This window comes from Cydia amplana, chromosome 3, assembly GCF_948474715.1.
Source record: "Cydia amplana chromosome 3, ilCydAmpl1.1, whole genome shotgun sequence".
Lineage (NCBI taxonomy): Eukaryota > Metazoa > Arthropoda > Insecta > Lepidoptera > Tortricidae > Cydia > Cydia amplana.
In genome coordinates this window covers 6801894-6814770 of record NC_086071.1, presented here as the reverse complement: position 1 = coordinate 6814770, position 12877 = coordinate 6801894, and the positions used below count along the sequence as shown (strand labels likewise).

General features: G+C 39.7%; 1 protein-coding gene across 3 annotated transcripts in view; it reads left to right on the top strand.

The window, feature by feature from the left end:
* The window catches only part of LOC134662484 (cytoplasmic dynein 2 heavy chain 1), a 106602-nt gene that overhangs the window by 9721 nt on the left and 84004 nt on the right, over nucleotides 1-12877 (top strand). Inside the window, exons 10-20 of one of the 3 annotated variants that reach the window (XM_063518718.1) lie at nucleotides 343-564; nucleotides 1810-1953; nucleotides 3273-3491; nucleotides 4999-5184; nucleotides 5545-5673; nucleotides 5865-6010; nucleotides 7717-7860; nucleotides 10045-10257; nucleotides 11062-11314; nucleotides 12206-12349; nucleotides 12462-12667. In XM_063518718.1, the coding sequence (XP_063374788.1) occupies nucleotides 343-564; nucleotides 1810-1953; nucleotides 3273-3491; nucleotides 4999-5184; nucleotides 5545-5673; nucleotides 5865-6010; nucleotides 7717-7860; nucleotides 10045-10257; nucleotides 11062-11314; nucleotides 12206-12349; nucleotides 12462-12667 (2006 nt within the window). Of the gene's footprint in view, nucleotides 1-342; nucleotides 565-1809; nucleotides 1954-3272; nucleotides 3492-4998; nucleotides 5185-5544; nucleotides 5674-5864; nucleotides 6011-7716; nucleotides 7861-10044; nucleotides 10258-10375; nucleotides 10421-10504; nucleotides 10611-11061; nucleotides 11315-12205; nucleotides 12350-12461; nucleotides 12668-12877 lie in introns of those variants that run through there. The other 2 variants (XM_063518717.1, XM_063518716.1) reach the window with 2 other exon arrangements.

Below are 12877 nucleotides of genomic sequence, written 5' to 3'. Positions count from 1 at the left end.
TCTTAGCTCTTATACATTTTATAAATGCAACCTAGTGTCCAAATTTCAACTTTCTAGCGTTTGTAGTTTCGGCTCTGCGTTGATGAGTCAGTCAGTCAGTCAGTCAGTCAGTCAATCAGTCAGGACACGTGCATTTATATATATAGATATATTTTTTATAATCCTATGTTAGTGTCATTTCGTTTGTTTATATTTGATGGCATGAGTTCTTCTTTCACTGTCATGTCATCGTCTATAGTTAGCAGCTTTGGTTAGCAATAATAAGTTTCGTTAAATAAAATGCGCTGAAATTATTGAAGTTACTGGTAAGAGTTACTGTGTTATTTAATTATTATTTTTCAGATGTTATACGAGTTCATACGCTACAAATCGCTGATAGACAGACCGTTGGTGAAGATAGCGTTGAACAGTGAACTGGAAATCTTCATTTCGTCTCTAATCTCCATGCTCAAGTCCATACAGGCCCAGATGGACTCGGACGAGGTGGACGTGAAAATGTACCAGCCGCCGGAAATGTCCCCCGTTGTACAGCAGGTGCAGTGGGCTAAGCAAATGGAAGCGAAAGTATGTATATATATACAGGGTGGATTTTCTTTTTGGGTCAGTGAGGGCAGCTACCAGATCCCGTGCCGCTACGAGAAAACGGTCTAAGAAGACCTTCCCTCGATTTCAAATTAATGAAGATTGGCTTTTACAGATTTTGGAAAAAACATACAGGGTGCGAGAAAAAGGTCATTTTTGACAAACTTTTTTTTTGATGCCAATCGATCCCATTCCTATTAAGGATCAAAAGCTTGTATGGAACCAAAAAAAAATTTCCGGCTAGAAAAGCCACAAATCGAGGAAAACTTTTCCCATACAATTTGTATGAAAATTAAAACTTTTATTTTTCACATGCTGTTTTTGTATGCCAATCGATTCCATTCCTATCCAGTATCAATAGTTTCCTAGGGGTCAACCGACGGTAATGTACTAAAAAGCCACAAATTAATAAAAACTTTTTCCATAGATTTACTATGGGGAAAATTTGAAATGTTATTCTCAATTTTCTATCTCGCCCATCAGTCCTACAGCAATGTCTTCATACAGTATTATGGTCCTTAAATGTAACAGGACTGATTGGCCAGATAGAAAAATGTGAATTAAATTTCACGTTTTCTCCATAGTAAATGTATGGAAAAAGTTTTCTTTAATTTGTGGCTTTTTAGTACATTACCGTAAGTTGACCCCAAAGAAACTATTGATACTGGATAGGAATGGAATCGATTGGCATACAAAAATAGCATGTGAAAAATAAAAGTTTTTATTTTCATACAAATTGTATGGGAAAAGTTTTCCTCGATTTGTGGCTTTTCTAGCCGGAAATTTTTTTTGGTTCCATACAAGCTTTTGATCCTTAATAGGAATGGGATCGATTGGCATCAAAAAAAAAAGTTTATCAAAAATGACCTTTTTCTCGCACCCTGTATGTTTTTTCCAAAATCTGTAAAAGCCAATCTTCATTAATTTGAAATCGAGGGAAGGTCTTCTTAGACCGTTTTCTCGTAGCAGCACGGGATCTGGTAGCTGCCCTCACTGACCCAAAAAGAAAATCCATCCTGTATATATATATACCTATTAATTTGTAAATTAGTAAAATCGTCGGTGTTAAAAAAAAAACAATTTCGCAAAATGTTTAAAAGACAATTTATGTTTTTCCTAAATCCTTGTAAAGTATCAAGAAATGGCTTAAATTGGCATAAGTTTAATGGCTTGCTAATCTAGACTACATCTAAAATCTATAAAGGCAAATTAATATTATATTTCCAGGTTAAGGATATACAAATGTGCGCGGAAAAGTATTTAAAAGAGTTTGAAAACAGTGCTGAATTACAACAACTTTCAATGCAAGTGTTAAAAGATCTTAAGGCGATGTACACACAGTTACACGAGGAGTGGTCCAGAGATTTGCAGGTAAATATTGTTTTCTCAAACATGCAATGAAATGTCGTCGCTCCGGGCGTTATATCAGGCTTCGAAGTATCACGTTTAGGGCGGAGCAACTCCAGAGAACTGTAAAGAAATTTCATACGAAATTGAAGGCCTAGGCCGGGAAGTAATTTTTTTTTTTAATTCTAATGTAAACATGGGGTCTGTGTCCATACAGGCTAAACAGCCGAATTATATAAATTTTTTTTATATTTTAGTGAATGAATGGTTATCGGACCAAAATATCCGTGTTAACGCCTGTTATACACGAACGTACTGATATTAAGAATACGAGTCTGTATGATTCAATGTGTTGATGAATAAATTTAAAATCTTGTCTATACGTAAGTCGCCAGAGACCATAGACAATATTTAAAATCCTCTGCATTTATTTTATTTATTGAAATTGAGATTCTTATTATCAGGTTGTGTATAATGGCCCTAATAGGGTCTATTCGAACACTGCACACGCGAAATACGGACGATTTCCGTAAAAAAAAAGTCATTATGGCAGGATTGGAAGAAAAATTAAAAAACTTTAGTCGTGTAGCTATTTGTGGTTGATATTTATAATTTGTTTTTTTGAGTGGTGATTTTTTTTTATTTCATTGCATATTATGTTTGAGAAAAGCACTATACATGCCTAGCCGTGAAAAGGTCTTGCCGACTTCGTATCACTATCCGGCCTCCCTACGGTCGGCCGTCTATACCTACTCACCCGGCAAGCCCTTCTTTCCCGGCGTCTGCAGTAATGTACTATTGGTTACAGCTATAAGTTTCGCAGTATCCATTAAAATCATCCGAGTGGATGCCCCTGCTGGACACTTTGTTGGAAAGACATTAATAATTTATATAAAAAAATTATTAATGAATTAATCTTAATTTCTAGATGACCAAGGTGGATGCATTTGCATATTTTAATACGGGAAGTAATTAAATGGTCAGCCGAAAAAATAAAATTTGGTCAGCAGAACAATGAGATGGTCGGCAAGGCTTAAGTTAGATTTTTGCTGACCAACTGATTTTTCTGCTGACCAAAACATAATTTTTTTGCACACCAGGGCCCGTTTCTCAAAAGCTTGTAACTTGTAATACAAGCGGATATCACTTTTTGACAGCTTTTGTTAGAAAGGGACTTCCACTTGTATTACAACTAATGACAAGTTAAAGTGACAAGCTTTTGAGAAACGAGCCCCAGTTAAACGATACCCCGTTAATCTGTCAGCTCCCACGGCTCATATATGAGCCAGAATGCTTATGGTGACGTCATATCGTGGGATTCGACAGGTTAATTATTATTTTAGGCGCAAGTTAAAAACGGCAAGCTCCAGCTGTCGCTAGACAAGCCCGTCGTGGAGTTCTCCGCGCAGAGCAAGATGATGGTGGTGAACTACAACCCCCGCCTGGTGTGGGCGGGGCTGGAGGCGCGCGCGCTGGCGGCGCTGGGGCTGCCCGCGCCGCCCGCCGCCGCGCAAGTGGACGCCGCGGCCGCGGCGCTGCAGCACGCGCGAGCCCTGCAGCAGGTACTGTGGCCAGGGGGGTGTCACTCCGCAGTTTAGGTACATTTGGCCGGCGCGCCCATCAGACAGGCGTATAGCAGTGGGCTGCCGCTCGGCGTGCACGATAGTCGTGTCACGTGGCGCTCGCGCAAAATTGAAAATACACAATGGCTTCGAAACTTACTCCGCGAGAATCAGACATGCCATTTTCGGATAAAACATGTATGTTTACATAATCAACGTTTGTAATTCCTACATATTTATCTTAAAAACAATAAATCAGTGGGTATAGGTATAAAAACTTGTCAAGTGATAACCCCGTGCCGACACTCACAGCTCGGTCATAAAACTGCGGCGCGCAAAGGAGATTCACGGTTCGTGCGCGGTTATAAGTTTCAATTTTGCTTGCAGGCGGCGATATAGGTGTAATTTTATACCTAAACCTGACTTTTGTGAATGGGTGAATTTTCTGTACGGTAGTACTATTAGTTATTCTGTGCTGTCGCCTTATCTACAATAGGCCTTCGAACAACCTATTATATTGATGTTGACGGTTTGAGATGGAAAAGACATGTAAACCAGATATTAGAATGTAGTCAACAAGACTAAGGTTGTATTGGTGTTCCTATTGAGTTAAAACATTAATTGTTCACTAGTTATAAAACTTTGTAATTTTATTTGTTATGCGGGGAAGAGTGTAGTACATTCAGTATTCTTGATTTAAATATTCGCGCCTTCGTTAAGATGTTCGTTCTCTGACTCACTCTCTTCCGTCATATCTATTTAGCTAATAACATCTAGTAGCGATAGTTTAATTGAAATAAAATATATTCAAGTGTTTGGAAGTGTAGTGATGTGTATTAATTAATTACCGTCCACCTACGGCACCTAAATATATAACAGGCCTCATGCATACAGTTTATATTTGAACGAAATATTTTTATTACGATGTTTGTTAGCGTTATATCATGTTACAAATGCATTTACGTTATTAAATTATCATTTAATTGCCTAAAATAATAAATAAAAAGTACAAAAAATTTCCCGCGTGAAGCTAGTGAGCGAAACGCAACGCCATTGGTCGAAATGTCACGTGACGTCACTCGTTTCAACAAATTGTTAAGACCAACCAAGAGTGAAAAGGGATGGCATTATTATCTGAGTAGCAAACGGCATACGTCATTTGCATGCAAAAGAGCCGCGTGACGTCATCAAGCGCGTCGAATTCGCGCCAAAAATTATGATCGTTTCAACCGCTCAAAAATTTTCAACATTTTAAATATTTTTTAATAAAATAATGGGAAGGTTTATAAATGTATTTTTATTTTTTCCGGTGTTGAAACGATATAAATAATGATTTAAAAAAATAAAAAACTCATGCTAATTATGCAAGGAAAGTGTAAAAATGATCTACATTTGTTTATCTTCTCTTGTATTATACAAGAGCGTGTTCACTGTCCAGCCAGATTATTTTGAACAGTCTCCGCTGCGAATCTTTATCTTGCTAAACCTTGCACCAATCACAATCCAGGTGGCATCATTTCATAACACTCTCGGCGAGCGCATGATCCCGTCGACGCGGCCGCTGATGCTGCAGGCCGCCCTCGAGCTGTCCACGCTCGTCCAGGACCAGCGCGCCGTCTACTGGAACGACGAGCACCAGCTCCGCAACTACACCGACAAGCTGAAGAGCGCCGTGTTCCAGCTCGAGTCGCAGGTACTCCACACATTAAGCTAATTTTACGGTTTAATAATAATAAAATAGTAATAATTCAGCCTATATACGTTTCACTGCTGGACACAGGCCTCCTCTCATACGCGAGAGGGCTTGGTGTACAAATAGTCCCCACTCGCTTTCGAACGGTTAAAATCTCGTATATTTCGTACCTCGCGCAACATGTTTCGGAGAGCCTAGGTCTCCATTTTTAAGCATTAACAGTTAAATGTTAGTATCACTCACGAGTCACGACAGTTTAAAATGTTTAAATTCGACTCCATAGACAGATTAGAATTATACTTCAGATATGATTAATGTTTATAATATATTAAGCTTATTAAGGATTTTTTCTATTTACAGAATACTTACTTGACAAGCCAGCACATTGCGATTCGGGGCATAGTTGAAACCTTAATGGACACTGAGCTGTTAGCAAAACAAGCCGAGTGGAAGAAGAAAATTAAAAATATAAGAGATATCATCGAGGCGGTAAATATCTACCATAATTATGTATATTTATTTTGGTAAAATTATTTGCACTAGGCTTCACTTACCCCACCCGGTAGAGCGTGCGCGAGTCCGACTCGCACTTGGCCTGTTTATTTTTTACAAGCTTTCATTTAGTTTCACCAGTCTGTATTGGATTGAGCTGAAACTTGACATTTGTATGTGTATTTTAGGTTGAAGCCAACGGGTACAAGAACACAGAGCTATGGAGGTCCCACTGGGACTGGCAGCTGTACAAAGCTCTCGAGTGCCAGTACATAAAGACGCTGCTGTCTTTACACAAGCACTTCCCGCCGGTCAAGGTTGATTTGGTTCTGCGGTAAGTACCAGACGCTGTAAACTGGCCATTTGTAAACCATATTGCCAAGCCATACGGGCTGCCGATGGCCAGTCAGGAATGTTACTGTTATGTAAATATAGTTATGGGTTTTTCAGAAAAAAAACGCGCTTTTTCCTTTTTTTTTTCGAAAAACTCAACTTGTGGGTTAATTCTACTCAAAATCACGAGGACTATCAATATAAAAAGAGAAAAAAAGTGTCCGTAAAAATGGACAGGTTTGTGACACATTAGATTTTCACATACCTACATTTTGTATGAACCGTCCCAAAACTCCTAAATGTTGTATGGAAAACTGGGGACGCTTTTTTCTTTCTTTTAATAGTTAGTCCCCGTGATTCTAAGACTAAACAACCCAAAAGTTGTTAAAGTTCGAAAAAAAAAGTAAATGGGTATACATTATTTTCTTAAACTCCCTTATTGCATAATTACTCATCTTCTGGAATAGGGATGTTGGCGTGTGTTTCATACCATAATAATTTGGTTGTAAAATGGAATTAACTTATTTTCTGTTATTAATTATTCTTAAACTAATTTGTGCCGAAAAGGTGACTACATTTTATTCTATAAATACATGATTACATGAATCTTTTAATTTGAATTATGGACTATATTATAGCACTAGGGGGTAAATCCAACTTCTACTATATACATTGATTTAATGATGGCTTATGTATACATCACCTATATGTATGTATAAGTATAAATTAGTATCTCATTCATTCATTTTCATTCACAAACATTACGCAATTCAGTTTATTGATTTGGTTTATCATAATCATTATCAGTAATTAAACTAATACGTATTTGCATAATAATTTAGATAACATTTAGAACAAAACAAGGTAATATTCCCTAGTAAACACACATTACACACAAGTGCAATAAGTATATCTTGTGTAGTTGCGTAGATATATCTTTAGTTCCTATGCAGAAATTATTACTTTATTCCAAACAAACAAACAGGCTAGCCTATACTACTAATAACAAACAATCTATGCGTCCAAAGTTAAAACGGCCGTTTTTGTTTTGAGTTCATAGATCGACGAATCCAGCAACATAGAAACTAGTTTGATGTGTTCAAAAGGTACTTTAATACAAGATACAGTCCGTAGCGGCCTTTTTTTAAATATCTTTCGTTAAATTGAAATAAACACGATTATTTAGCAGTGGCGCTAGTGTGCACGTTGATGGGCTCATAAAAGTGGACACCGTACTAGACTAGGTGGTGGGCAGGTAAAAAAAATGTAGGTACACGTAGTGCAATTGAAACAGTCCTTACGACAAGGCCTTCTATTGTAATAAGTCATACTCAGGCAACTTTGTAGTACTTTAGAATTAAAAGTATCCGTTTTCCGGGTCCATCCAGCTGCAGACACGTCTGACCTATAGGTATAGATTTTTTTGTATATAGATTTCAGTCCTAGATAACTGGACCGCAATGCACACGCTATACAATAATTTAAATGAACAACGAATTAATAAAAAAATAAATCAATCAATGATGACGCATTAAACAAGTAGGGTAAAGTTTGCCTATAATACTATTGAATTTCAAGTGTTCTATTTAGGGTTTGCAATCCGGATCCGAAAAGTATGGAAATTATCCGGATCTGGATCCGGATCCGCGGATCTTCGCATACATTTCAGATCCGTAGTGCAAACCCTAGTTCTATTTTATCTGTCAGAGGGCGCACAGTACGCGTTCAGCCGCCCTTAGAAGAGATCCGCGTGCAACACTACCACCAGCTGCGCCGGCTGGTGGCGTTGCCCGCGCAGTTCGTGGGGCTGCATACAGCCGGGGACTCCATATTCACCGCCATCGCCGACAAGTACGTACACTACAGCCGTGTACTGTATACTCGTTCCATAGAGAAAAAAATACATAGAGTGCTCACTCCATACATCAGTTCAGACTATTAATTTCAGTGTCTACATCTAGCATCGAGTAGCGGAACTATCAGTACTGCTACTTGACAATAGATGTAGCACCGACCGGAAAGTCTTATCTCAACAGCATAAGACTTTCCGGTCGGTGGCTACATCTATTGTCAAGTAGCAGTACTGATAGTTCCGCTACTCGATGCTAGATGCTAATAGTCTTTTTGGTACTAAAACTGATGTATGGAGTGAGCACTCTATGTATTTTTTTCTCTATGACTACAGATAGGCTTTCACAAGGAATGGAAATAATTCATAAAGTGGGTATGCACTTTTGTATACCTACCTGTGTTCAACCATTGACCATTGTGTATGTAAGTAATAGAATATTATTTACCGAGAAAACAAAAAAATATCCCATAAAAAATATTGACAGCCTAAATATATGAAAAGGCCAAGATTTCTTCCACGATTTCGGGCTCGGTCCCAGCTCCTATAGTATAAACCATATTCATCCTGCTGGATACGACTAAGTATGGATAACGAATATAATATGTTTAATGTAAAGTAAGTTTACGTGCTGACGCGATCGCTTGGACAGGTCTTCACGGAAGACCAGCGTCAAGATACCTGGAAGTTAACTTGACATCAACCTGAGGGGAGACCTTTTCAGTGACGTTTATGTTTTATATTAATAAAAGAGTTGTATAACATTTAAGCAATATTGTAAGCGTCCTGAATAAATTTATTTTTCACCTCAGCAGCTCGAACAATGGTACTTTGCTACTTAAAAACAGTGAGCAAAATTGCATTGAGTGAGACAAAATGAGCAAAATGCGATTTTGCTCACTGTTTTTAAGTAGCAAAGTACCCTTGTTTGAGCTGCTGAGGTGAAATAGTTATTTGTACAACAAGTGATCAAAGTTTGATATTTCTTCGAGTGCTTATTTTGAGTCCCGTGCAAGCGAAAGATTCTATAATAGATTCACGAGCGTAGCGAGTGAATCTAATTTAGAATCTTGAGCGTAGTAAGGGACTCAAAAGCGCACGAGATGTAAATAACTTTGATCTCGTGTAGTACACAACATTTTTCACCTCAGCACAGTGAGAACATACCTATTAGACAACTTGAAAAATGTAATCCTTGTTCATCACTTAATACCTGCACTCATGTTTTCTTAAGATATACAAACAATTAAGTAAGTTTAATTACCGCAATGGAACACAAAAACAAAACGTAATAATAAATTCCATTAAAATAATATAGAAATAACAAACATTAACTGACACCTCAAACTTTTTTTTGTAAAAAAAATCTTTGTAAGATACGGTCCGAATTGCGGATACGTACTATTTGTCAACTATGGTAGAAATTCTTAAAAGTAAAATAATTAATTTTGCGTGATGATCTGTGTATTTTTTGAGTTCGTTATTTTAATTGTACAATAAAATACCTAAAATATAGTATTTTATCAGTTTTTATCAAATCTTAAACTTTATTTTTATTTATTAATTATTAAGAATTCATACTCGTACGTGGTTTGGAACGATGCGGTCTGAAGTTTTTCGGGGGTCTATTATAAACCGTGAATATACTGTTGAATGTCGTTTTAACTTTTTTTTTGTCTGTTTCTTTTTGCTAACAGTGTGAAAGGGACAGAGATAATAGAACCCAAGTATTTCGAAGTTTTATTAGACCCCGCATGTTGAAATGACATTTGACTATAAAGGTCACTTGAATGTCATTTTGTCTCACTCAGTGAGCAAAATCGCATTTTGCTCACTGTTTTTAAGAATCAAAGTACCCTTGTTCGAGCTGCTGAGGTGAAAACTTAATTGTTGTTATATCTTAAGAAAACATGAGTGAATAGAGGTAAGTGATGAAGAAGGAATACATTTTTCGGGTTCTCTAATATGTTCTCACTGCTGAGGTGAAAAGTTTTGTGAACTACACGAGATCAAAGTTATTTACATCTCGTGCGCTTTTGAGTCCCTTACTACGCTTAAGATTCTAGTATAGAATCTTTCGCTTGCACGGGACTCAAAATAAGCACTCGAAGAAATATCAAACTTTGATCTCTTGTTGTACAAATAACTATTCTTCTTCTAGAAATAAATACCTCTTTTATGTTCAGGCACAGCTGGCTCGGCAACAAGGCAGTGAAGCAGCTGGAAGCGGCCATGAGTGCCGTGGAGCGCACGCGCTCGGCGTGGACGCGGCGCGCGGCGCTGGCCTGCGTGCCCGACCTGCACGCCGTGTGCGCGGAACAACTCCGGGAGCCCGCCCACTGGGAAGCCAACTTCAAGGCTTGCAAGGCCTATGGACAGGCGGTCGCCAAGATGGCCTTGTAAGTATCTTCAAGCAATGTTGTGATGAGGATACGCGGAGCTCCACGCTTTGCTTGCAAACCCGATCTGGATGCCCTATAGGAGAAAAGTTGGAGCCCGCCGATTGGGAAGTAACTTCAAGGCTTGCAAGGCCTATGGACAGGCGGTCGCGAAGATGGCCTTGTAAGTATCTTCAAGCATTGTAACCCATATGTTGGAAACTTGTCGAGATGAGGATACGCGGAGCTCCACGCTTTGCTTGCAAACCCGATCTGGACGACCTATAGGGGAAAAGTTACAAGAAACCCGCCGACTGGGAAGCCAACTTCAAGGCTTGCAAGGCCTATGGACAGGCGGTCGCCAAGATGGCCTTGTAAGTATCTTCAAGCATTGTAACCCATATGTTGTGATGAGGATACGCGGAGCTCCACACTTTTCTTGCAAACCCGATCTGGACGACCTATAGGGGAAAAGTTACAAGAAACCCGCCGACTGGGAAGCTAACTTCAAGGCTTGTATGAGATTTGAAGACTTGTGTTGTTAGAGAATCTAAGTTTAAATCGTTTTGGCACATTGGCAAAAAAAATTTGCTCTCATGATGTTCAATCTTCTGTAGTCGGTTTCGATTATATTTACGTCAAACTAAATAATAATAGCTCCAACTCATTTCGTAGCGTAGACAAAGCGAAGCCCTCATAGACTCTTCGAGCATAACGACGTCTACTAAAATGTAAACAAGAGCAAAGTATAAGAGCGATCACGTTCTTATACAGCTCAAATAGCGCTTATAAATACCGTAACCGTAATTTCGTTTAATATTACAGCGACGACGAGAAAATAGACTGGATAGTGGTCGTAACAGCGACGCTGCGGCACGAGTTCGAAGCGCAAGCCCGCAACCTGTGGAGCTGCCTCATGTTGTCGCTGCAGGCCAGCTGCCGCGCCGACGCCGCCGAGTTGGACGCCTTCATGGCGGCCGCCGCGCTCGCGCTCGAGGACAAACAGGCGCCGAAGAACGCCAAGGAGCTGGCGGAGATAAGCGCTAAGCAGCAAGCGATGCGAGAGAAAATGCCTGAGGTTAGTTGATGTTTAAAAAAACCGGCCAAGTGCGGGTCGGACTCGCGCACGGAGGGTCCGCACCATCAACAAAAAATAGGCAAAACAAGCAAGAAAACGGTCACCCATCCAAGTACTGACCCCGCCCGACGTTGCTTAACTTCGGTCAAAAACCACGTTTGTTGTATGGGAGCCCCACTTAAATCTTTATTTTATTCTGTTTTTAGTATTTGTTGTTATAGCGGCAACAGAAATACATCTTCTGTGAAAATTTCAACTGTCTAGCTATCACGGTTCGTGAGTTACAGCCTGGTGACAGACGGACGGACAGCGGAGTCTTAGTAATAGGGTCCCGTTTTTACCCTTTGGGTACGGAACCCTAAAAAGCTGCTCGAAGTTAAGGCTCATTTAGACGGCGCGAGAACTTGTATACGATTTTAGTTACATTGCCGACCATTGAGGTTACAACAATTCAGCCGACCGATCAAACGACGCAATGTAATCAAACTCGCATGCGAGTTCTCGCACGCGAGTTCTCTTATGTCCCTAAAACTGTTCTAGGCAATACTCGAGGTGATTGCACCATTCACAGATGACCGAGCGAACGCGAAGCGCGAGCGGCTGTTCGTCGCTACAGATTGTTTTTTTTTTTGAGCAGGTCTAATATTAATTAATTATATGGAATAAATACATTTGTCGATTTTCGGAATCACCCGACGTTCTGAAGTATATATACGGAATTACCCGAAAACACCTCATACTCCTTATGTGCATTATACAGTATTATCTATTTGATTGACATAATAAAACTATGTATGTCACTTTTTCTGTTAGCTTACTTACCGCCGTATGGAAATGCAATTCGAATAAGAATTCAAAAGAGTTATGATTCTTAAATTAACTTTTTTGAAGATGGAGAAGACTGTGGAAAATCTGAAGAAGAAAGGCCATATGCTGCGTACTTGGGGCGGAGATGCTTCCGTCGACGGGACGATAAAAGAGTGGCAGAAGGTTCAAGAGTTAATGCAGAGCCGACAACAAATGTTTGAACATCAAGTTTGTATCTGCGTTATAGTGTTTTCATTAGCAATTACTTATGAGTGATGTGTTACTGCTATTGATTTTTCGTCAGGCGTTGTAGATTTGATATCATATTCTTTATCTGCAGGCTGAAGTAGTAAAATCAAGCTTAAGCGGCGAATGGGAGAATTTGAACGGTGGGCTCGAGTCGTGGGCGTCGCGCTGGGCGCAGGCGCGCGCGCGGCTCGACGACACGCGGGGCGCCACGTACCGGGACATGGTCGACAGATGTCGCTCCGTGCTCGAGGCACACGCGCACTGGCTAAAGCTCCAGGCTGATAAAGACGAGTTGCTGTAAGTTTTAGCGCGTCGTATTAAGACGTGGTCGACAGATGTCGCTGCTTGTTCTAGGCGCACGCGGCAAACACTGATTTAGATAATTTCCTTTAATTTAATGTAAACTTAGCTGTATGAATGAGTCCTTGTAGCGTATTAGCGTTCGAGTGGCACTCTCATTGGTTAAAGCTGGCTGGTAAGGTACGGATGAGTTGCTGAACGTTTCAG